Source organism: Cavia porcellus, unplaced genomic scaffold, assembly GCF_034190915.1.
Source record: "Cavia porcellus strain 051 isolate PalLab524CR breed Dunkin Hartley unplaced genomic scaffold, mCavPor4.1 scaffold_1, whole genome shotgun sequence".
Classification (NCBI taxonomy): domain Eukaryota; kingdom Metazoa; phylum Chordata; class Mammalia; order Rodentia; family Caviidae; genus Cavia; species Cavia porcellus.
Window position 1 is genome coordinate 140,618,439 of NW_026947484.1, and position 26,369 is coordinate 140,644,807.

Consider the following 26,369-nt stretch of genomic DNA (forward strand, 5'->3'; position numbering starts at 1 on the left):
GACAGTTCTTCCTCTTTCACTTTCACAGGGTGCACTGTACATTTTTTATCCCACTAACTCCTTTAGTTTTTTTTTTTTTTTTTTTTTGTCTTTTTCCTTTTTATCGGTACCAGGGATCGAACCCATGACTGCCTGCTTACAAGGCAGGCGCTTATGCCACTGAGCTAAATCCCCAGCCCACTCCTTTAGTTTTTAGATTAGGGAGGCAGCCCACTATTCACCTAAATGATTCTGAACCTTTTTACCCCTCAGCATGATCTCAAGTTGTATTCATTTACCTACAAGAGCCTCAAAATTTTCTTTCTTTATAGCTGAGTAGTTTTCCATTGTATAAAGGTATTATGGCTTTTAGCCAATCTGCAGCTGATGGGCAAGATACCCCCACTTTTATTTGGTTCCCTATCATACAGAGCATTGTTTTCTCATCTTTAACTTTCAGTCTATAAACTCTGTGTCTGGTTAATTGTGTTTCTTACACAGAGCATATTGATAGACTCTTATCTCCTGATCCACTCTGCCTGTGTTTCTTTTTATTGGTGAATCAAGGCCATCCACATTAGTGATTATAGACAACCTTCTCTGCCTCATCTTTACAATGTTATTTTTCTGCCATTGGTTGTCTACTTTTCCCCTTCATTCCACTGTCTGCCCCATTCAGTGAGGCCTCTCTGCCACTGTTCCTGAAACCATGGTCTTTTTCTCTCTTCTCTCTAGAATGTCCTTCAGTATTTTTTGTAGGTATGGTTTGGTGGTAATGAACTCCCCCAATTCCTCTTTGTCATGGAAGCATCTTGTTTCTCCATTAATTTTGAGAGATAGTTTTGCAGGATAGATCAATGTGGGTTGGAGGTTATTTTCTTTCAGGATTTGGAATACTTTACTCCAAGTGCTTCTTGATTTGATGGTTTGTGTCGAGAAGTCTGCCATGATTCTGATGGGTTTTCCTTTATAGGTGATCTGTTTCTTTTCTCTGACAGCTTTTAATATTTTGTTCTTGTGTTGAATTTCTGGGATCTTGATTAGTATATGCCTGGTGTAGATCTATTTTGGTTATAGCTGGCTGGAGTTCTGTATGCCTCAGTTATCTGAATATCATTTCCTTTTCCTATGTTTGGGAAGTTTTCTTTAATTATTTCTATAAATAGCTTTTGTATTTCCTTTGTGTTTACCCCTGCTTCTTTACTCACATTTATTATTCTTAGGTTATAGATCCTCTTGTCATCTTCTAGCCTTTGTATTGTTACTTCCTGGTTCCTTGTTATTTTTAAGAGATCTTTCCTTAGGGGCTGGGGATTTAGCTCAGCAGCATAAGTGCCTGTCTTATAAGCAGGCAGTAGTGAGTTTGATCCCTGGTACCGATAAAAAGGAAAAAGACCAAAAAAAAAAAAAAAAAAAAAGAGAGAGAGAGAGATCTTTCCTTTCATGATCACAAACTGCAAACTTGTCTTCAAGGTTTGATAGTCTCTTTTGTTTCTTTCAAGCAGTTTTGCCAGTTTTCAATGGAGTTTTTAATTTCCTGGTAATCTCTTTGAACCTGTTTCATGTGTTCTAAATTTTTTTTATATTCTTCATTGAAGGTTTCCCTCCTTTTTCTATGCTCCTTTATTCTTTCATCTATGTCTTCTTTGGAGGTGCTTATCAATTATTTTATTATGTTTCTCATATCTTCTTTTACCTGTAATAGTATTTCTGTTCTAAATTCTCTTATAGCTTCATAGAATTGTTTCTTTATTTCAGTTGCTGTTGCTTCAAAAACTACAGGTGTGCAATTCCCGATCTCTTCTGTGTTTTCATCTCCTAGACCAGTACTGCTTGGGTTGGAGGCCAGAGACTGCCTTTTGCTTCTTCCTCTTGTCATGTTCCTGGTTTCTTCTGGAAAAGTGGGTAGCAGGGTCCCTATCACTTCCTGTATTGGTTATAGTTACTCTGAAGTGTGTTGGCTAGGTGTTTCTGCTGTTTGCTGCTTTCCCCAGTCTGCTGGTTGCTATTGGAGTGTAAGCAGGGGCAGGGCAGGCTGACCTTTCCCTTCTGAGCTGGGTTAATCACAGGAGGTCTTTAGCACATTAGTGTGTGCTGGGTGGGTGGGGTTGATAGGGATAGCTTTAGGGAAACCTTGGCAATGGCCATTGGACCGTGCAGAGGGGCAGGATTCAGTCCAAGCAATTTCCATCAGTCTGCTCTGAGCTCTAGGAGTGGCTGAATGAAGCTGGCTACAGTTCTGTCTCCAGGCTTGTCCTGCCCAACTCCAAAATGGTGCCTGGCCAATAGCCCACTCCCACTGGAGGACTAAGTCCCTCACAATCACCACCAGCCAGTACAGTTCTCCGATCTGCTGCTCCCCTCTGCCATGGTGTCTCCCCGCCAAGGCCTTCAGGCTTTTCTAGCCACCAGTTTCACTATGCCTATGTGTCTCCAGGCTCAAATGGCACTTCTGGCACGGTGGTTACAGCTCTGATGAAAGCGCCTCCAGCTACCGCCTTCTTCTGTTTTTTTTCTTCTCTTCTCTTTTCTTCTCTTTTTCTATTTTCTTTATTATTATTTCAGTGGGCTTCAATTCTCACTTTAGTTTCTTCCTGGGTTGAGGGGACCCACTTCTTTCCTTCTTGTCTTCTCCAGAATCTGGATTGTTTCTCACTAAGAGGCTTTTTACTCTGCTGCTTACTGTTCCGCCATCTTCCTAGACTCCAGACTAATGTATTTTTTTTTTTTTTTTTTTTACGGACTGGGGATCAAATTCATGACCTCATGCTTGCCAGGCAGGCACTTATGCCACTGAGCTAAATCCCCAGACTAATGTATTTTTAAAATTTGGAGTTTTATCAACTTTTATAATTTGGAGTTTTATCAATTTTTAAAAAGTTTTAAATGATAAAGTATTATTGAAATTGTTACTGAAAAAATATTTTCAGATTATATCCTAGGATCATCACACATTCAGTCTGACCTGGAATTCCTTCTATCTACCATATTTCTTGATAATTAGAGGAACATCTAATAAGATTTGAATATTCAAGCCATATTCAGGTGTATAAGTGTGCTGGCATTATCAAATACTAACGTGTTAATGAGCTAATAGATTTTAGAAAAGTTTTAACAACGAACATATTATGAGATTTATGTAATGCCTTTAAAAATTTTATGTCATCTCAACTTTTATTTAGTGACATAGCCCTATTTTGCAAAATGAGAAACCTAAGAGACAAAGAGTTGGTATCATCTCAAATTAGCAGTAGAACCATCATCTTTTGTTACCAAGTTGAAGAGTCTTTGACATTATAACTATAACTTGTTTTTTTTTTTTTTTTTGTCTTTTTCCTTTTTATCGGTACCAGGGATCGAACTCACGACTGCCTGCTTACAAGGCAGGCGCTTATGCCGCTGAGCTAAATCTCCAGCCCCTAGCTATAACTTGTTTTAAAAAAAAAGTATTCTGAGCTGAGTTTCTTGAAAAATGTAGAGCTCCCACTCTCTAGAGATCATAGATGCTGACTGTGTATTGTATTTATCAAAGAATATGTAGTCAATATACAAGTTAATGATTCCTGAAATATGGTTATTTTAGAAATCAGGGTTATTCTCTTGAGCTCTGTCCAGTATAAAATTAAGAACTTCATACACCCCAATGGCTGTATAAAGACTTCAGCGATGGAGGTTGCTGAGCAATGTCCACTGTCAACCAAGGAATTCTGAAATCTTTAGGAAAGCCCTATTTGGTTTCCAGGGACCCAACCTCCTGAGCCAAATATTAAAGTATCACTGTGCTGAGGGAATTATGAGCCAATAAAGGTTCAATATTGTTTGCTGCATTGAGAACAAGGATATGGCTCATGGTTTTCAACAAATTGCTTAAAACAAGGGTAAAACTCAACTGGAATTAAGATCACTCAGCACCTGATACTGCCCCAAAATTTCTAATCCTCAGATATCTAAGAGCAGCTGTTGTTTGCTATAAATAAACTAGTGATACCTTAACCACTTCTTGTTAATGCCTGGACATTCATTCCTAGGGATTTCAGAGAAGCAATGGTTGGCCAAAACAAGCTTCCATAGATTAAAGGTCTGATCTGTGCACGGGACTGTGGCAAACTGGATAGGACTCTAGCCAGGTAGGCCAGAATCAGGACAATCGACATTGCATTCCTGCCTATAAAGGAGAAGGGCATTTCTGTGGCTGGCCCAGTGAATATCCTGTCCCAGAAAACTAAATGAAAGAACATTTCACATTCAAACAGCAAGAAAGAGAGCTAGCAAAGTTGTAGCAATTAAGCCTAGATGAGATAATCCAGTGACAGAAGTTTGTAAACATGGGTGCAAACTACCTGCCTGCCAGATAAAAAGATCCTCTGAAGGCCTTTAGGAAGTAAGGTTTATTCTGCCTGACAAGCAACAAAAAATTAGAGTTTCTAATAGATTCCCTTTGAAAGGTTGGTTAGAACAGTTCCCCAGATAATTGAAAAAGAAAACTGCTTTGTTTCTTTCTCCTCAATGTGACTCTGAATTGCTGGAACAACCTCAATGAATCCACTAACAAAACTATATATCTCTCTCTGACTGGCTAATTCTCTGTGGCTTTAGGTCTGATGTGGAGAATGTCAACAGCCAGAATGAAGCTGAGCTCCGGCGCCAGTTTGAGGAGCGGCAGCAAGAGACACAGCATGTTTATGAGCTTTTGGAGAATAAAATCCAGCTCTTGCAGGAGGTAAGTAGGAATGCCAAAAATCCCTGAGTAAAGGTTTTCTTTTACCTCTTACCCTACTGCCCTGCTTTTTTGTTTTTACCTTTCCTTTCTCTACATCCATTCCCAAACCTATTGTCTTGGTTACTTTTCTCTTGTTGTTTGGGACAAAACACCTGACACCCAAAATGAAGGAAGGAAAGTTTATTTAGCTCACCGTTTGTGGAGGTTTTAGTCCATAATCAGCTGGCTGCAAGGCAATGTGGCATAGCACTGGGGCAACAGTTCAGGGCAGCAGCCTGAGCAAAAGGGTGGAACAAGCCTCTTTTCCCCCCTTGTATTGTACACAGGCCACTGCACCCTTCCAGGGAAGGTGTAGCACTCACAAAATCTCTGTGCCTTCCTCTTGCACAGGATAAAGATATTTACAAAATAAGGATCCTGGCTCCCTGCTGAGGCTCTTATTAAACTTTTAAACTTCTCAAGGTGACACAATATATGAACTATAATACCTATCAAGTGTCCCTGTGTCATAAAACCCCTAACCTGGGTGGGACTTTGCAGCTTCTCAATTTTTGTTCTTTTTGAAGGAATCCAGACTAGCCAAGAATGAAGCTGCACGGATGGCAGCTCTGGTGGAAGCAGAGAAAGAATGTAACCTGGAGTTGTCAGAGAAGCTGAAGGGAGTCACTAAAGATCGGGAAGATGTACAAGGAGACCAGGTTGAACCAATCCAATATCTGGAGGCCCTGGCCCAGAAAGACAAGTAGGTTCCTTTGGTTTTGTGTTGTCTTTGGCCTGTTTGCACACTTAGGAGAAGATACACTGTTCGCCTTTAAGAACTGATTGTGGAACCTCATCATTTTCAAAACTTTACACAACAAAAGATTTTCTTTTTAAGATTGAAACATCAATGATATCCCTTATGAAAACTCACTTCAGGAACCTAAGTAGGAATCAGTAAAGCACCAAAGTGGTTCAATAGTGGTTAACAATGGACTTGTTCTTACTTTTATTTGCTGCAGGAAAATTGAAGAACTAAGTCAGAGCTTGGCTGCCCAGGAGAGACTTGTAGAACAACTCTCCCAAGAGAAACAGCAGTTGTTAAATCTGCAGGAGGAGCCAGCTAGCATGGAAGTACAGGTAAGATTTGAGTGGTATGTTCCAGGGCCTGCTTCCTGAGATCATATTATCGATTGCTGTGTAACAAATTACAACAAATTTAGAAGTTTAAAATAGCATATGTTATTCCCATTTTTGTAGGTCAGAAGTTTAGACCTGTTTTAGATAGAATCTCTGTTTAGTATCTCGTAAGTCTGAAATGTGTGGACTGGTTTTTCTCTGGAAGTGCACTTTGGGAAAGATCTGCCTCTAAGTTTCCTCAAGTTGTGGAAAAATTTATTTCTGAGTGATTATATAAATTATGTAGATTGTTACTTTGCAGTTAGCAGTGAAGAGACTGTTGCTTCTCTAACTTCTAAGCCTTCTTTTGAGGGCTCTGATTAGATAAACTCATTAGGAACCTAAATCTAAAAATCTCTTCACAATTGTCATATAACAACATAGCATAGTTATTCAAAGACATTCCATCACTTTTGCTATGTTGTATTGATTAGAAGCAAGTTACAGCTTGCCTAAATTCAAGACAGTGATTGTACAAAGATGTAGATACTAGGGAAGAATTATGGGGACTATCTTATAATTTTTCAATCATACAGTATGATTTATACCTATATATAACAAGAATGTGGCTTTAATGTCAAAAGAAAACTCCTACTGTCGTGGAAATAATTGCATTTAGTTCATCTATATCATTGCTCTGAGAAGTTACTGCACTGTCTTACTTTACTTGTTCCTGAGACAAATATCTGACACCCAAGTTAAAGGATGACAGGTTCATTTGACTGAGTTTGTAGAGGTTTCAGTTCATAGGTGGCTGGCTGCAAGGCAGGGTGGCATGGTAGAGTAGCATCATCGAGGAAAAGCATTTCATGGCAGGCAGAAGGCAGCAGTCACCCAGGCAGAAAGCTAGAAATGACCAGCAACTCTTTCTCTCCCTTATAAGCTGAATCCTAGCAGTGCACTAGAAAACAACTTGGAGAATAAGAAGCAAATTTCTATATTGATTATTTATTAGCTGTGTGATTATGAATGTGGCATTGTCCACTTTCCTATGTATAAACTGGGAAGATTAGTCCAAATAATCTCTAAAGGCCCCAATGCTAACATTGTTAAAATGACTTCAGGAAACTTGGAAAAATTATACGGTCCTCAAGGTATGTATTTTAGAGAAATAATACTCTTGTGTAAATATATTCTGTATTTATGTACATGTACCTGTTTTCATCATTACCTCTGGTAAGCACTGAAGTCATTTATTTAGTTCAATAATGAGGGGAACTGGTTGGTGTCAGCTTTTATACTAGTTTAAAGGAATGTTTAGAATGTAAGTACAGCTTGTAGAAGTTAATATTGCATGACCATCGGTCATAAAAAAAGAAACATAAATTATACTAATTGATAAACTTTTAAAAAATGTTGTCTGGAATCTATAAAATGTATTGTTATTAGTATTATTGAATACTTTAGATATATGATCACAGTGTGCTGTTCTGTAAGTCAGTATTTCCCAATTTTCATAGAAAGCTTAATTTCCATAGAAAGTGATACATATACGATATGCTGAAGTACACGAGTGTGGCTGCTTATGGTAGGTAATTGCTCACTACCACTTTGGAGCCCTTACCCTGAGAGGGCCTTGGCATCTCTGTGCAATGGTGCACATTGTGCTGGTACACCTAGGTTGAACGCTGTACCACAGAGGGTCTCTGAAAATATGTCTTTCTTGTCCTTTAGCATATAGAGGACAGAAATATCTCACAGTTCATTTCCTAGATTTTTTTTTGTACCAGGAATTGAACTTATAACTTCCTTAATACGCTTATATACTGTATAATCACGGTTGTCAGGCAGCCACTGTGCCACTGAGCTGTATCCCTGGCCTTAGTGTTTTGTTTTGAGTGCATGGCTTATGGAGAAAAAATAATCAAGAATGGCTGTGCATGTAGGATTATGAAGCCCAGAATGACGTAAACAGACAATAGAGCCACTTAGCAGGCATCTAGATAATCCCGTGAAATTTCTCTCAAAGTGAATTTGGATTCCCAAGTAAAGTATAAGGGTTTGGATGCTATGATTCTATTTTATACTCTGCAGTCCAGACAGAATGACATGTTAAAGTGATTCTGTATCTTGGGAACTTTTAGTCAGTCTGAAGTAGTTCATATTGACTCATGGAAGGATGCAGTCAAGTACAAGTACAGAAAAGAAACCTTGATCCTTCCATGATTGATTCAGTGGCAGAGTTTCCTGACATTTAACTAGGGAAGTAGAATGACATGAAAGAATGAGCTTAAGTTTTAGAATTTGAATTCACCAGGTTTTAAATGTATGGCACTGGACAAGTCAAATAACCCCTCCAAATAAAGTTTCCTCTTGTGTAAAATAGTGATAGAATATTTTATGTTCAGCTATTTATAAAATGGATTGGAAATAACTTATATGAAATGCCTTGCGTATTGCTCAAAATATGACAACTACTATTATCATCCATATTAATAATTTGAAAGAGGAAGGTTATTCTTCAAATAAGTAGCAGATATATAGTCTCAGTGAGTCACATTTTGCAAATTTCCTTCACATTATAACCATCTCTGTCTTACAAAAAATAATGATAAAATTAATAAATGTAATAGTTTTTAGTGAAAGTAATAGCTAGGAATGTCCCTCTGGATCCATTAGTCTTATACCTAGAAAAACTGTTTTAAGGGCAAAACCAAACTGAAAATTGCATCTGTGTTACTACCCCCCCCCGGAGGGGCATAACTGTGAATTATTCCAGGCAAATTGGCTAAAATGACTATTACATCCATTTACTAGAGGAAGCATTGAAGGACTTTCTATAACATCTTGGGATCAGTTAGTCAAATTCAAATGGTTCACATTATAAAATGTAGAAATGAATTGATTTCTTAAATATATGTAATTTAAATACTTACCAATGAGTATCCAATTTTTCTGTAGTACTAACATCAAAACATATTGCCATAGCCATATAGGAGCTACCTCTTATTTCAGGAGCCGCCCTTATGAAGTGGAAGAGAAAAATTTAGTTTCTAAGCTCTCTGTCTGTCTTAGAGCACCTCACCTGAACCTTAGAAAAAAGGAATGCTCACAGGTCTTGCACTGCTAAGTTTGAATAGTCCAAGTGAATAATACTCAGTTACCCCCACCTCCTATTGATAAGCATTTTTCACGAGATCCCAGTATGAAAGTCTTGACTGGGTACAATCTTGGAGTATCAGAAGTTTCACTTAAGTGCTTTCATTCCCACAAACAAGACAGACACTTTTGATAAAGATTATTTGATTTGATTTTACTACTTTTTCTGGGTTTTTTTCCATCGTAACAAAATATACTACAGCATCCATTATAGTTGGCATGTACTTGTATATTATTTATGAACTTCTGTTATGAGGTATGAGAAAAATACAAGTGATATAAATTTTTAAAAATATATATATTATATATTAAAATATTATAATAAAAGATATATTGCTATTCATTTTTTTCAAAATGCTCCCCTTCATTTTAAACACACTTGTCCTATTATTCTTTTTTTCTCTCATTTTATTTATTTATTTATTTTTGTGGTGCTGGGGATTGAACTCACGACCATGCGCTTGCCAGGCAGGCGCTTATGCCATTGAACCAAATCCCTGGCCCCAAAATCTAATTGTTAGGCTCTTTTTTTTTTTTTTTTTTTTTTTTTTTTTTTTTGGTGTTGGGGATCAAACTCATGACTACATGCTTGCAAGGCAAGTGCTTATGCCGCTGAGCTAAATCCTCAGTCTCTTGTCCTGTTATTCTTATCACTTTCTGAAGCAGTTCTGGATGTCCTTTTGGATCAAGTGTATGCTGTTGCCAAGTGTCATCCAACAGAAATGCAGGCCTATAGAAACATTACTGTGTGTCTTTATCCATCTTCTTCACAGAATCTGGCAATATGTGTCTTCTAGATCTTTTCTCAAGTCAAAATGATTGTGAAAGTAGATGTTTTGAATTGATTCAGGATGTTGAAGTAGACACTGTCATGGAAGTCTGCACATTAATGGCAGAAGACTTTCAGACTGGCTTTAGAAACTGTCAAGAACAATGGATAAGTGTGTTCAAAGGAAGGAGAGAGTTGAAAGAAATGCATCTTTTACTCCAATAAATTTGTAAAACTCTAAACATTCACTGTATTTTTACCATTCCTTGTATTAAGGAATTTATAAATTCTGTGCAAAAATAAAATGCATAAACCTAACGGGCCACTGATTGCCATCCTCCAGCTGCTTCCATTCTTTCTTGGTGTCCATTAAGATCAGTATGTTGCTGTGATCTGGATGGTCAGTTGTTTTCTAATGTAGCTCTAAATTTGTAGGCTCTTTCTACCTAGGGAGTCAAGAAAACTTAGGATGGGACTGGTGACACATATTTATAATGCCAGTAATCTTGGAGGCTGAGGCAGAAGGGTCATTGTTGAGTCTGAGGCCAGCCTGCGCTGCCTAGTGAGTTCAGTGACAGCCTCAACTACATAGTGAAACAAATTTTTTTTCAAAACACTAATAAAATTACAAAATGTGACTTTTTCTCAGTGAAGGTATCCACAGAGTTGCAGGGAAAATCCAGCAGTTGTTTCAATTATCAGTGTTATCCCTTTCTACAGAATGGTGGAAGCTTCATTTCAAAGCTTTTACATGAAACCAAACCTAGCGGGTGAAAACAGGACAAATTATGTACTTGCAAAGAAAAATCTAGAGGAATGCTTGCATTGTGTCTTTCCTTTTTTGCCCCTCTAGATTTTCTCTCCAGTGTAAGATAAGCAAATTTTATTAGTATGTAATTTTACTCTAGTTGGCTTAAAATTGACGTAGGACAATAGAATTAGGGAGGGAAACATATTAATCAAACAGGACCCTCCTACTCACAAATCAGCAGACACTCAAGCTGTTGCATTATGTCTTGTTTGGAATGCAATGTAAATAACATTGCACGCAGTGGAGCATATTTCCTAAAATAGCAAACATTCCACTGTTACCAAGTAGAGAGCTGACGTGAAGGTTAAGGCAAAAATGTGCTTTAAACGCTCAAGGCAGAGACTGAAAAGCTGGAAGGGATTTAGCAGCTCAGACAGCTCAAAGACAACTTCATACAAAGAACAAAATTTTAGAGCAGCTTTTAGTTTCCTTAGCCTTGTGAACGTTGAAGCCAGAGACTCAGACATAACCGTCACTAGTAATATGTCTTAGACTATAGCCTTTATCAGCTAAGGCATTCATATCTTTGACTCTTTTGAACTACAAAAGAGAAGAAAAATTAAACAGCTTATTTATAGCTTAGTTGTATTCAATGAGTACTTATAATACTTAAGGTATTGTTAGTTAAAGGAATTGGAACACAAAGATATGTTTGTCAACATTCATTGCTGTGACCAAAAAAAAAAAAAAAAAAAAAAAAAGACTCAAAAGAGGAAAGGTTAATGTTAGCTCATAGTTTTAGACATTTTTGGCAATGGATGGATGATTCCATTACTGTGGCATCTCTTGGTGGAGTTACCAGTATGATGTTTTTTCCGACCTTTCTTCAGATTAAGGTCTTGTTATATCAGGTGTTATGGTCTAGATATGGTTTGAATGTACTCCCTGAGGGTTAATGTGTTGGAAACTTAGTCCCTACCTGATGTGCAGCTGGGAGGTGGTAGAAAATTTAAGAGGTGGGGAGGTTCTTAGGTCATTGGGGAAACTTCCCAGGAGAGATCTCTTAAGGTAGCTTTCAGGGGACCCCTGAGCTCTCACAAGAGCAAGTTGTTAGAAGAGTGAGCTTGACTCCTAATCAGTGGTCTTCAACCTTCTTGGCACCAGAAATAGGTTTCTTAGAGACAAATTTTCTGCACCAGGAAAGAGACAATGGTTTAAAATGATTCAAGTACCCTATAGTTATTGTGTACTTTATATTACATTGCATTATACAATGAAACAACACTCCATAATGCAGAATCAGTGGGAACACTGAGCTTGTTTTCCTGCAATTACATGGTCCTATTTAGGAAGTGATGGGGATAGTGACACCTGAAGTGTGTTGCTTATGTCTGGTCTACTCCATAATCTTGTTTTGGTTGCTAACACTGCAAAAACCCCTGCTTCACAATTAGAATGCTTGCAGTGGCAGTAGGCTTTTCAGTGCTTTTGTGGTAATGTGTTCTGCCTTAATTTCAATCCAGAATATATGGATATTTGTAGGGCCACAGTATTTGTGATCTAAGCAATTGATCATCTTCTAGTACAAAGTTGATTCGCTTGGTTTATTTATAAATGGGTTGCAGGTTCATTCCTTCTCAATTCAGGTGTCATTCACTTGTGGTTTGGATGGAATGCTCAAACTCTTTGAAAGCTGAGACAGGTGACCATGCACTACCTAGGAGAAGGGAGACCTCACTCATTTTAAAATCTCTGCAAATATCTGAAACATAACAAAAATCCAAAATGTTTGCTCATCTCTCCTGTAATTCTATTTAGCCTTGAGTAGAGCCTCTTTTTCTGCTGACTTGAACACAGTTGTTCTTCCCTGAAGTGACAGACTAAATTTATTAAGCAGGTTGAATTTGTCACACAAATAAGCAAGTTTTGCAATCCATTTTGACCATCAAAATGTGTTGCTGCTGTTTTTCTAAAAGAAATCTCTGGAGCAATTCACATAACTCAAGAACTCTGGAGATACATTTTGTACATGTACCAGTTCCCCCAATAAATATAATTGTTATGTACTAATAAAGTAAAACAAAAAACCCTCTGATAAGGGCTTTACCTTTAGAAAGCCATCTCACTCTGTACATAAAAGACATGTGTGCTCTGCTCCTATCTTACCACAAACGTGTGAACAGATAAAAGCTAAGGGCATGTACTTTAATGTGGTTAAATTTAATCACATTCTGCAAAACATAAGTCCCGGTGATATTTTTCAGCTAGCCAGCATTTCTCTATGGAAGTGTGTAGACTCACATTCAGGAGTAACCTCTTTGAACTGAGCAGTGACACTATCCAGGAAGCTATCCAGTCATGACAGCTTCTCTGCCAGTGTATATACCAATACAATATGATCACTTCAGTTTTCCTAATATGTAATCATTCAAAGACTTGAATAATTCTGCAGCTGTGGAATTGGGTGGCAACAAAAGTGCATATATATCCCCATGCACATCCTTCTGAAACATACAAAAACAAGCATCCTTGACCTGTTGTCAATGTCAGTAGATTCATCAACTGTGGATTGCATACCATAGCAACTTATTAATCCTAACAATTGTGCCTCAATATCCTCTGTTTTTTCATCAATTTATCTAGTTATGGTACTAACTGAAAGAGGGACACGTGTCACTTTTTAAAATGCAGCCTCTCCTAAAAGTTCACAACAAATATGTTTAGTACCAGGTAGGGTCAACTCTGCACCAATAATGTGCTTAGCTGTCAAAAATAGTACCCTCAGTGCAAACACATTGATGGCCTTTTGCTTGCTTGTGTTCACATTTTTCTTTTGACAAACTACAAAGGCATGTTTTTCAATGCAGGGTGTTTGGTATCGATGTTGTGAAGCAGTTTTGAAGGTACAGTGGCTTCATCGTACAGCAGATCACCATATAGTATACCAAGTGTGCCTGGAGAATATTAACCACTTGTTGCAATGAACCCATAATTTAAGTAGGGTTCTTGATACTTTCTTTCCAGTGCAGCCTTATTTTTATTGGCAGTCAGTGGTATGTTGTCTCATCAGGGGGTCTTTTCTCTTTTTCAAAGAATATAACCAGCGATGTTTGTTTTTACTCATTTTGTCAAAGATTAGCTTGTGGGCTCACCACAAGTGGGAGACTAGTGTGCAGTGTGGGAAAGGGTCATCGGTGGAAGTGATGAAATGAGTGGACTGCACATGGACTAAAATAAATGTCTGTTTTTAATTTAAAGCCTGCCAGCAGATGCAGCTTGTCACTTGCCACTCAATAATGGGGTTCTGATATGAGTCTGCAAGCAACTGATTCATTATGGTCTCTGAGCAGTCAAACCTCTCTGCTACTGTTAATCTGTATTTGCAGCTGCCTCAGCTCCAGTCAAATCATCAAGCATTAGATTCGCATAAGGACTGTGTGATACAGATCCACTGCATGCAGTTTAGAGTTCACACTCCTGTACGAATCTAAAGCCTCCACTGATCTGACAGGAGGCAGAGCTCAGGCGGAAATACAGCTGTTAATAGACCTACAGGTTTGCTTACCTACCTATTGCTTACTTCCTGCTGTGTGGCCCTGTTCCTAGCAGGTACTGGTCCATGATCCAAAGGATGGGGACCCCTCTACCCTAAATCACTCTTCTGGTTCTGTATTTTTGCATGGGCTCTTTTGCTTGCCGTGATGCATTTGCTAGGTTCCCACCAAAGGCCAAAACAAAGTATCCATTTAATCTTGGCTTTTCAGTCTCCAAACTTTTTGAGATGGGGTCTTGCTATGCACTTCAGGCTGGTCACTTTGTAGCCCAGGCTGGTCTTGAACTTGCAGCAATCCTGCCTCAGCCTCCTGAGTGCTGGGATTACAGGCAAGTGCCACCATGCCTGGCTAATTCGCTTTACCTTACAAAGTTTGCCTCAGATTTTTCATTTTAGTAACAGGAAACAGACTGATATGTGAGACTAAGGGTTTTGGATTTCTTACAGGTAAGAAACAATGATAGATTGTTACTATGAATGTTCTGGAAATACTGTGCAAATTGATTAGAGCTATGACTTCTAGGGTTGTATGATATAGTTCAGATGTGAGGTTCTAAGAATCTGAAATAGAAAGTGTAGTAAAAATGTGAAACAAGAAATATATGCAAGAGATGTTTGAAAAAAGGATTAAGAACTAAGTTAAGCATTTTACTTGATAAAGAGGAATTCTGAAGAATTAAATGCAACAACCTGAAGTCAAGTTCTCTTAATTATAAGTCCACCAATAATACCTAGTCATATCAGGAAATAGTATGCCTGACCTTATCTATTCTAATTTCTCTCTGGCTGTTGACAATGTTAAAAGATTCCATTCATTATTGAAACTTTTCTTCTATTACCTGTACTCTGACTTTAAGAAAATGACAGTAGTTTTCTCAGTTACCTGGTCTTAGCATGTCCTGAACTAAAATGTTTTGACTGAGATTTTCTTGAATATAGCTTAGAACACTTCTAGTTCCGTGGTTTTCAGAGTCTGGTTCCCAGATAGCTGCATTAGCAAGATCTAATAGTTTGCAAGGAATGCAAATTGCGGGTCCCTCCCCAGACATACTTACTGAATCAGACTCTAAGGAGGCCCCACAATCTGGTTTTACAAACCCTCCAGCTGATACTGATCCTTCCTAAATTTGAAAACTGATCCATGCTAAAGTTGGCTCATAGTGTAGATTAGGAATTTAAGGGCCATATATAAGTGACTACTAGGATATATAACAAGTTTCTGTAAATATTTATCAATCCATTTTGAGGGCAAGATGATATAACTTGTTTAATTCACAATAGTTTATCATAATATGAAACCTGTTCTCAAATTTTCCTTTAGTATGTGCCTTTAATAAGTTTTGGAAGTAATGACCCCATATTAAATCATCATAAAAGCCTTCAAGTCTTAACATACCTTGCTTCAATCATAAATGCATGCTATGCACATACATATGAGTGTTTTCCAAAGCTCATATGAGTAGGAACTGACAAGTTTGAAATTTGCAATTGGGCCTTTTACAAACTTTCTTCTAAGTTATATTTTATCCTCAATGTCTAAAGCTATTCTTTTCATGAAGTAGAGATGACTTCAGTGAAGAAATCCCTCATTTTAAAAACGTTTGGGCAATGCTGGGCATGGTGGCACATGCCTGTGATTCCAGCCCTTGGGAGGCTGAAACAAAAGGATTGTGCCTTGAGTTTAAGGCCATCTTGGACTACCCTGGGAGTTCAAGGCTAGCCTGAATCACAACGCAAGACTGGCTCAAAAACCAAACCAAAAGTTTTAGGTAATACATTTTAAGACTATTAGATGCTAAGTATTATTTAGGGTTTGCATTTGAAAGGCAGTTTGTTTCACTAGAGTGCTCAATTAAAGTCTTAATTTAGCAGTTTTGTGGGCCTTTTGAGTACCTGCTGTCCTGTGGGACAAGATTGGGGATAGCAGGACAGTGTCCCAGGTGGCAGTTTGTCTATGCACCAGTCACTGTGAGTCCAAAAATTCCTTGTTTTTCTAGACATCACTAGAGTCCAAAGATTGTTGTTTTTTCAAACTTTGAGGCTCACAACCTGGAGTCAAAAATGCAGCTGTAATTTTAAATGGAACTTTTATTTTACATTCTTGCTTTTGTGTCAATATGCACATTTAGATGAAATTACATATGCTAAGTTCTGTTACCCATTAAACCCAACGCTCTGACTGTCCTCATCCAATGCGGAGCTACTATTTTGTTTGGTGATTACAATACGTTATGTGTACAGGGCCCTACGTTTTAAAATTACTTTTAAAAAATTCCATTATAATGCTAAGATAAGAACAACAGCTATTACTTAGTTGCCTAAACATTGTTAAAGCATTTCTTCCCAGTCATCTCATTTAGTCCTCAATAAGAAGTCCGGAATTTATTATGAGCTCTCAATAATGGCATTTGGATGTCTCTAGGCCTAGGAATATGGGCTGTGTTCTCGGGATAAGGTTCAGAAATACTTAAAACTATTATTGCCCTTATTTTCTAAGGCTAACTTGGTGAAATTTAGCATTATTGTAAACGGAACTTGGTTCTGTTGGGACTTGCGGGATTGCTGAAGTCATGTTCCTCCTATCTGGTATCTGCATGCCTCTCGTGTCGGGAAAATAATTCCTTATCAAAAATGATCTGCAATACCTACATTCTACCTAGCCCAAATTCTTGCTTGTTTCCTCTTTGTGTGGATTCTAAATTTTTAACCCAAGGGAGGGAGAATTTAACACTCAGTAAAGTGTTAAGAAGGGTGTGAACTACAACCAGTGCAGCGCTCAGCTCTAATTCTGAGAGTACACCCCCAGCCCCGACTCTTGCTCAATGAAGCTTGAGTGTTTTGTGTGTTTGTCTACTGTTAGCTCCAAAAATACTGCATTTCTACTTAAGCCTCAGAGAATTTGGTGACTGTCATCTGCACCCAGGTGACTCCATTCTTCTTCTATTATCTTAAAAATCTTGATTAGCCAGATGCATTCTCATGGTATTTGCTGGACTCGTACTTGGAAGGTTGTGCCTTTCGTTGACCCCCCCCCCCTTAAAACAGGGCAATGCGCAGAGGGGTGCTAATCTTACACTCTTCCCCTGACCCTAAGGGGGCACACTGATTCTTCTCTTCCTTGGAAACGTTCAGCGTTGGTGCGAAGGGTTGAACTGTCCTCCTGAAACCCGCCTTACCTGGCCTCAGAGTTTACCACCCTTCCCCACCTTCTTCAGCGGCCTCTGGCCTGCGGACCAGGACGCCGGACTGTAAGGCGAGAGGAGGTGGGGCTGCGGCGGGAGGAGGCGCGCGCGGCCGCGCCTAGTGGCGCTGCCAAGGCCGCCGTGGCCAGAGTACGTGGCACCGCTCAAAGCCAGAGGGGGATGACATCGGCTGTGGCTTCTTCACCGGGAGCCTCGGGACCTCAGGCGGAGGCCACGCGATCTTAGATAGGACCGATGCCCAGTTCTGTGAGACCTCAGCTGACGAAAGTGTTCAGACCCTAAGCCCCCGTCCCGCTCTCTACTTCGCACCCACTCGGCGCCCAAGTTGCAGGCCGAATCTGCGTCCCGCCGCCCGCAGCCGGGACGGGTTTGCGACAGCGGATTGGCTCGCAGCCCGCATGCGCAGAGCGGAAGCCGCGGGCGGACTACAGCTCCCAGAGGAGCCTCCCAGGCGGCGGGCGCCCGGCCGCTGGCGCCATCTTGAAATCTGATGCTCTGCCTGCCAGCTTTGCGTCAGCGTCGGTCGGCCGTGGCACTCCGAAGAACCCCGCCAGCTTCCCGGGGAAGGCTCTAAGGACGCGACTGCTGAGGGGAAAGACAGCTGTGAGAGCCATGGCAGGGTCGGAGCTAGGCTCGCGCCGCAGTCCCTCAGCATCCTCCTGAGGCGACTCGGCGCCTGCCTCCAGCCCGAGGGGCGGGGCTGACACCGTGGTACCCGGCGGCGCGTGGTGCCGGGTGCCCTGCAGGGCGCGGAGCCCTCCGGGCTGTGTCGACCGCTGGGGACCGCCAGAGCCAGTGCACTGTCACCCGGCGGTCTCGGCAGCCGCTGCAAGCAAAGATGAAGGAGATTTGCAGAATCTGTGCCCGGGAGCTGTGTGGAAACCAGCGGCGCTGGATCTTCCACACGGCGTCCAAGCTCAACCTCCAGGTTCTGCTTTCGCACGTCCTGGGCAAAGATGTACCTCGCGATGGCAAAGCCGAATTTGCCTGCAGCAAGTGTGCATTCATGCTCGATCGGATCTATCGTTTTGACACCGTTATCGCCCGCATCGAAGCCCTTTCCATTGAGCGCTTGCAGAAACTGCTGTTGGAGAAGGATCGCCTCAAGTTTTGCATTGCCAGCATGTATCGCAAAAATAACGATGACTCTGGCTCGGAGACCAAGGCCGGGAGTGGGACGGTTGACATTTCCGGGTTACCCGACGTGAGATACTCTGCACTGCTCCAGGAAGACTTTGCCTATTCGGGGTTTGAGTGCTGGGTGGAAAGTGAAGATCAGATTCAGGAGCCGCATAGCTGCCATGCTGCAGAAGGCCCTGGTAGCCGACCCAGGAGATGCCGAGGGTGTGCAGCTTTGCGGGTCGCAGATTCTGACTATGAAGCAATTTGTAAGGTGCCTCGAAAAGTAGCCAGAAGTATTTCCTGTGGCCCTTCTAGCAGGTGGTCTACCAGCATTTGCACAGAAGAGGCGGCTTTGTCCGAGATTGGGCCACCGGATTTATCGAGCACGAAGATGCCCCCAGATGGAGAAAGCATGGAAGAAGGAACCCCGGGGTCCTCTGTGGAATCTTTGGATGCAAGTACCCAGGCTAGTCCCCCTCAAGCCAAGGAGGAGGAAATTGAGAGAAATGCAAAAGAACTTGTAAAGTGTGACTTTTGTTCCGATGAACAGGCTCCACAGCATATGTGTAATCATAAACTGGAGTTAGCGCTTAACGTGATTAAAGGTCTTGATTATAAGCCTGTTCAGAGCCCCCGAGGGAGCAGGCTTCCCATTCCAGTGAAATCCAGCCCATCTGGAACCAAGCCTGGCCTCAGTATGACGGACGGAGTTTGTCCCAGTTTCCTTAACAGGCCTTTGAACAAGACACCTGTGAATTATCCCTTGGAGATTTCCGACCTCCAGGAGCTGTGGGATGATCTCTGTGAAGAGTATTTGCCACTTCGGCTGCAGGTATATGATGTGCTCTTCTGACTGTAGCTGGCTGATCCGCAGGCTTTGCAGGATTTCACATGATTTCCTTCCGTCTCGATTGGAGAATATTGATCATTGAGCCGATTTTGGCTCGTTTTTTACAATCCTCTTTGTAATGTTATTAGTTAGGTTGCCTGTTATCAAAATTGTCTACCTTTTAAGGCAAAAAGATGCCCGGTGCACTTTTCTCCTATAAATCTCATTTAATCTCATGTTTGGCACTAGAACTTTGCCTCTTGCTTCCTTTTCATTTTTTCCCCCTATTTGTTTTAGTTTTACACTTTATCCTCTGGCATTCTATAAGGGAGTTCTCTAGTTAGTTCTTGCAGCATTAAACCTTCCATTCCCAGAATGCTTTAAAATAATTAGAACATAAAGTGAAAGTTTGGGGAAAACCTGTTGTTCACCAGTAAAGCATTATGTCACCTGGGCAATATTATAATGAATATATTACTTGAGGATTAATGGTGATTTAGTCATCGAAGAGACTTGGGAATTCAAATATTGTCACTGAACTGTTAAGATGAAAACTATATGACCAGTTTTTATCTGAGTTCTATTAGGTTATGTTTGGTATTAAAAGTCTCCCATTATACTCTTTGCTTTCTTTATTTTAGGAAGAAAATTTTTAAAAAATGTCTTAAAGTAAGAGAATAACAGTACACTGTGTATCATTTTCAAAGTAGTTAAAGTGGGAGACATAAAGCAAAAAAAATTTTTACAAAAAGAAACATAATAACTTTAATGAACTAAGAAATCATAGTATAATGAAATAAATTAGCATAGATATTGAAGTATTTTTGAAACAACAAAATATGCAATTTGGAAAATTATTTGAGCTTCTCCCTACATCCTATTATCCCTCTTCTAGTTTGCTCTTTGTTTTCTCAATGACCACAGAATAGAAAATGATCCTAGTTTGAGCTCTTCATTTCTGTCCAATTGATTACAGATCAGCCTTCTAAATTCAGCTGTATAAAGGGACCTGACAGATGCTGTTTTGTTTTCCGTATCAGCAGTAAATGGTAGGTTCAACTAACTTTGAAAAACCTGGCAAATTCCATTTGATACCAGTTGTTTAGTGGTACCATTATAAAGGACAATATAGAAGGCCTTTTGGGAAAGCCTGGTACTGGTCAACATAATTTCAGAAATTTAGAGCTTAATAAAATGAAATTGTTGATTGCCATGTGAAATTTTTGAAAAGTATTTCTATTGTCTATAAAATTTGTGTCACTATGAAAACTTAAGCAGAAAATGGGAGAAAAGTTTTTAAGATTTACATAAAATTTGTGTAAAATGATTTACACAGAATTAGAAATATGCAAAATTATCAGAAATTATATGAAAATGTTAATGAAAAAAGTAAAATTATGTACTTTCATTTGTATAAAATGTTTAGTATTGCATGTATAATGAATGTGTACTTATATTTTGTTGGGTTTTTCAGTGGAGCCGAGTTTGACCCTGACACTACCTCTGCAGTAGATGTCAATGTTACATATTAAAGTCTCACATTAGGATTTAAAAGTAGATTAGGCATGGTGGGTGGGGAGTAAGTTGTTTTCCTCTTTCAAATAGCCAGTGCTGTAAAAGGAAAAGATTTAGAAAATTACTAGTAAAATGAGGAATTTTTTCTCTATATTTAATTAAAAATACTATCCTTTGGTGCTGGGACTCACTAAGTTTTGGAGTTGGGAAAGATTTTAAAGAACCTCATGCAGTCTCTCAGTTTAGAAAACTCATGCTTTAAATAACTCAGCCCATATAGAACTAATGCTTCCTGACCATTTTCAATCAAGACCTTTTAATTCCATACATTAAACTATATTGCCTGCGGTACATCAGTTTAATTAAGTACTTATTTTAAACCAGTAGTCCTTTTTTTGTAACTTCCTGGAGGATTCTTTAGGAATTTTTTTAAGCAGAGGTATTATCTGAGTGAGCAGGTATAAACTATGGTAACTGTATCTTTTGTCAAGTCCTTTGACCTCGTTAACTTTGGACATTAAAACTTTAAAATAATAGAAATTCACCTGTTTTCTGTCATTTGGTTACATTTTGTTTGTAGAATAAGGAAACATTGAGATGAAGGGGGAAATAACATTCAACTTCAAGAAACATTTAATTACTATGCTATTTCTCTAATAATTAAAGATGTAGGGAAACAGATAAATTGGGCTCAAAATCTTGGTAAATGAAATGTATATTTTGGTCTGGGCACTTGATCTGTTGTTTACCTTTGACTGCCTTTTAAGCTCCTTAAGAGCTATTATGCTGTAGGACAAAGACCCAAGTAGGTGACTCAGACGCTTTGGTTTTTGTTTTGTTTTTTTAGTTCATAGGAAAGAACAGGGTAAAGGAAAAAACTTTTAATTAAATTATACTACACATTACAACAAAACCTGTTACTTTTAAAAAAATATTTATTTAAAAATAAGATTTCTAAAAATACAGTATACATTTGAAGAGAAGTAAAAATGACACAATTTAAAAGCAGTCTGCAAAGATAATAGTGATTTGGTTTTATTCATGTAGTAGTATAAAATAAATTAAAAACAATAACATTGTTCATAAGGTGGATATATAGTTTTTCATTTTAAGAATCAAAAAAAGAACCACCGTAGACTAAGGGGGAGGAAGGTAGGTAAAATTGGGAATCATATATCCAAGCCTGTTATTCTAAAGAATGAGATTGTTCTGTTAGGTGATTTTTATTCCTTTGTTTAATCCACCTCCCTCAACATACACACTATTAAATATCATTGTGAGGATTCTTCCTAATTGCTTTCTTCTGTCTTCCTTTTTCCTCTCTGCCTTCTCTCCTTTGTTCCATTTTCTTTCTGCTTTGCTTTGCTTTTCCTTCCTTCCTTCTTTCCCTTTCTTTCTTGTAGTAAAGAAAAATATATATTTCTCCTGGTTAACTGCTTTTCTGATATTGTGCAAAATGGATTATTTGCCTTCAATAAAATTTATGTCCAGAGACTCAAGACTCTAAAGATACATAAAGGTTTGAAGCATAATTTTCTTCTGTAAAAAGGCTCCAAAGTAGAAAATCTATGATAGGAGACGTAGTCCCTTTGTAAACAGCAAGTCAGAGAACCCTGGCTTATGTGCAGTTTCCCTTTCTAAATTCAAAGAGCAAATCTTTGCTTCCAACCTTGCTATGCAGTGTCTGGTCATTTGCCACTATAATAAAACATCCCTTTCATAGGTTAGCTGAATTAAATCATTCAGGCCGTTTGGAAAGCATAGCCATTAGTACTGCTCAAAGATTAGTTCTTTAGTTTTACACTAGGTGATTGTTCTTATTTGTCTTCTATTAAAATAGAATGAAAACTTACCACAGTTTGAGATCTGTGACTCACTAGTGTTAGGACTAGCTTGAGCCAAGAAAATGCTATTTGAAAAGACCTAAATACCTGTCTGTTAGCCTAAATCATCTTACAGTACAACATTAGGACTGTTGTACTGATTGTGATGCTGGGTCAAAATTGACTTAATATAAATTGCATTATCATAACAACATGGTCTGAGTGACCAGAAATCTGGGAATAACACTGATTGTACCAAATAAAGGGTTACTGATTTTAGGCTCTAGTGATTGGTTTATATATTTTGTACTTTGCACTTCATTATGAGTTTTTGACTCATTGTAACTCCCTAAGTGCTCTTTTGCCAGAATGTTATCTGAAAGGACAGTTTTCTGATACGAAAAATAACAAATTATTTATAAATGAAGAAACAAACATCTTCCAATTTTTAAATCAATGCATTATATTGTTAGAATTAATGTCTTCCAATGGTCAAGATGTGTGTAAATGAGTTCCAGATTTATTACATATTTTTCTGTGGCATTCTGTAACTTGCAAATTGCTGTTCTTATGAATATGTGTGTCTATGTATATACATATATGTGTGTGTTCACAGATATCCATGTATATCTCTAGATGTATGGTCTTATTTCTAGGAGAGTAAATGAAAGATTAAACCGGGAATTAGACCTAGGAGAGTAAATGAAAGATTGGACAGGGAATTGGGGCATAGACCTCTTTTTGTTTTGTTTTTCGTCTTATTCATTCAACAAAAACATTTGATTCCTGAAGTATTCCTGGCATCATGATAAGGAATGGGTTTATAGAAATGAAAGATACCAACTTGAGTGCAGTTTAATTGAATGCTTTTCCTGATTTCTTGTGTAAACTAGGACAAATTACTTACCTTCTATAAACTTCAGATTCCTTATATGGAATGGAATAGGAACACCTGGTTAGTTTATAAAGTTTCCTTTGCAGCAGTAAGATGCTTTGGTTTGAGGTAAATGAATATGTCTGCCTTCCTTGCCATTTTAATCTTGAAGCTATTTTATTAATCCTTCTTATAATTTAACTTTCAAAAATATTTTATTGCAGTTGTTACAGAAAAGATATTTTACACTGATGAAGTAAGTAAAATACTAAGATTTACAGAGAATGTTTTACATTACATTAATGATAAATTTGTCAGTCAGAATTGTAAATAACTATTGAAACAGTTATATCAGTGGTGTGACACAGTTCACATTGTTTCAAGGGAGGGCTCCTTTTATGTTCACAACAAGTATCTGAAGTTTTCTAAGAATCGTTACCTTTTTTCCCTCTCCCACCATCTAATCTGCCAGCAACTCTTGTTAACTGTATTTTCAAAATATGTTCAACCGTCCTTTTATCTCTCCCGTTACTATCACTACTAATCAAAGCTTCAATTGTCTTTGACCTGCCTTCCTCAACAGCTTCCTCACTGGTCTGTTTCCACTCCTGCTCCCCACAGATCTAGTTACCACTGAAGGGTCACTAGGATGATCATTTTGAAAACTTTCTATGAAGTCTAATTTATTTTTATTTTGTTTTGTATTTTTGAGACAGGATTTGGCTGCGGAGTTCAGACTGGGCTTGAATTCACTGTGCAGCCCAGGCTGGCCTCAGACTCACAGCAATCTTTTTGCCTCAGCCTCTTGAGTGCTGGGATTTCAGGCCTGTTCCCTCACAACCAGCTGATTTCTATTTAGAGACACTGTAGTCCGTTCTTACTTCAATTAGAATGAAATCTGCTTTTTTACTATGCTGTATGGCCATCATGTATGACCTATCCCCTGTCTGTCATTCTACTTGGAGTCGCTGTGCCCTTTACCCCACTGTACTGTAGCTCTAAGCTCTCCAGTAAGCCAGCCAGCAGCTAACTTTTGTCATTTATTCATTATTTAGCACTTGAAATGTGGCTAGTCCAAGTTGAGATGTGCTGTGACTGTAAGGTACATGATACCTTGAATTTTAAACACTAAGAAAAAAATTTCAAAGTTTTTAAATTGATTACATGTTTATAATATTTTGGATGTATTTGTTAAAATATCGGAGTTAAGTTCACTTATGTTTTTAGTTCATGCAGCAAAGCTACTAAAAATTTAAAAATTACACACGTGGTTCCCGTGATATTTCACTTGGAAAGTACCCTTCTGCTGCACAGTCCCTTCTCCTTCATCTCCGTGAGCCTCTGTTAGCTTGACCCTCTGTTGGTCTTTGTAAGACTGGCTCCATTCCATTCTGATCCCATTTACCTGCTACCTCGAAGACCTTCCAACCTTCCTTTGATCAATATGGAGTAATTTGAGTACCTACTCTGCATAATGCTTTCTTGTTTAACTGCAGAGGACGCCTCCCTACTTGATGTCTTATGTACTTGTTCTTGTATTATTTTTGAAGAAAGTAATGACTTTGACCTCTGTCATGCTTCATCTCCAGAACAGTGTCTGCCATATAGCATTCAGCATGTGCATACTGAAAGAGTGAATGAATGAAATTAATGGCTGCTGTACTAGTAAATGATATTCAGTAGACATAAGAAGGACCAGTGGATCGTTTTCCCTCTCATTTCTGTATTAACAAGCAGTGCGGTCTAGGCTCCAGAGAATGATGTCAGAACTCTAGATTCTTTTTTTTTTTAAAGCTGTTCCATTAACTTATCAAAACTTCTGTGATTATTTTTCTTTCTTGTGATTAATCTGTAGTACTTCTTAATTTTGTAATACTACTTTGATATTTTTGCTGTTTAGAATTTTGAAATTTTTGAAATCGTATTGTGGGAGAAAGTAGACTTTACTAGCTATTCAGAAACAGGAATGGTCTCATAAAGAGGACAACAAAATATCTAACCTTGCTTGGGATAGTTATGCTTATTGTCCTGATAAAATTATTAACTGGACCCTTTCAACTCCTAAAAGTGGTTTGATGTAACTGATAAGTTAATAAAGTATGTGGTCCCTATAGGGTAATGGAAGTCAGTATTTTATATCCATTAGCTTCACACTGTACTTTCTACCTCTTTGTTGGATCTGGAATATTTTTTGTTTCCTTTAGATCAGATCCAGAGCTTACACATGCCTCTGCTGAACCACAGATCTATTTCTAGGCCCTATCCAGGGTAAATTTTGTCTCTTCCAAGAGCCTTTTCTATATTCCTATTGCAACCAGCAGGGACTTTTTCTGTAAGTTTCATGATGTTACAACCTCCCTCGCTAGACTGGCATCATTTGGAGCTAGAATCACATGTTTATCAGTGTTATATTTCCACAGTGTCTCACATGGTGCTTTTAAGAGATGTTAGAAAAGTTGACAAATAGCCTGTTTTTTTTCTAAAATCATTGTACTTCTAATCAGTTGTTTACAGGAAGGGATTTAAGATAGTTGTGACTCCTTAAAGAATGAAAATGTTTATTTTCTATGTGTGTATTTACTTACTACAATACTGGGGATTGATCCCAGGGCCTTTGCACTGAACTCAGTTTTCAGGCCTTTTTTATTCTTCATTTTGAGACAGGCTTTTAAAACTAAATTGGTGAATTGACAGAGTGGGTTTGAACTTGGCATCTGCCTGCCTCAGCTTTACAGAGTGCTGGGTTACAGGCATGTACCACCCTGCCCAACTTTTTATTTTGAAATAATTTAAAATTTTAGAGATAGTATAAGAGAAGTACAGCGAATTCCCATATACCCCTTACCCAGATTTACTGTCTGTTGATATTTTCTACATTTGTTTTACTACTTTCACTTTGATATAAGAACATTATCATTGTGGTACAAATGCAGGTCTTTTGTACTGCTCCATGTCCCCACCCTGTAGTCACTAA

The 26,369-nt window shown here is 38.6% G+C and overlaps 1 protein-coding gene across 35 annotated transcripts in view; it reads left to right on the forward strand.

The window, feature by feature from the left end:
- The window catches only part of LOC100716784 (myomegalin), a 245,631-nt gene that overhangs the window by 154,976 nt on the left and 64,286 nt on the right, over window positions 1-26,369 (forward strand). For 20 of the 35 annotated variants that reach the window (XM_063256623.1, XM_063256611.1, XM_063256619.1 and 17 more), the window contains 3 exons: window positions 4,576-4,699; window positions 5,266-5,441; window positions 5,701-5,818. In XM_063256623.1, coding sequence (XP_063112693.1) covers window positions 4,576-4,699; window positions 5,266-5,441; window positions 5,701-5,818 — 418 coding nt within the window. Of the gene's footprint in view, window positions 1-4,575; window positions 4,700-5,265; window positions 5,442-5,700; window positions 5,819-17,729; window positions 19,187-26,369 lie in introns of those variants that run through there. The other 15 variants (XM_023561336.2, XM_023561338.2, XM_063256614.1 and 12 more) reach the window with 3 other exon arrangements.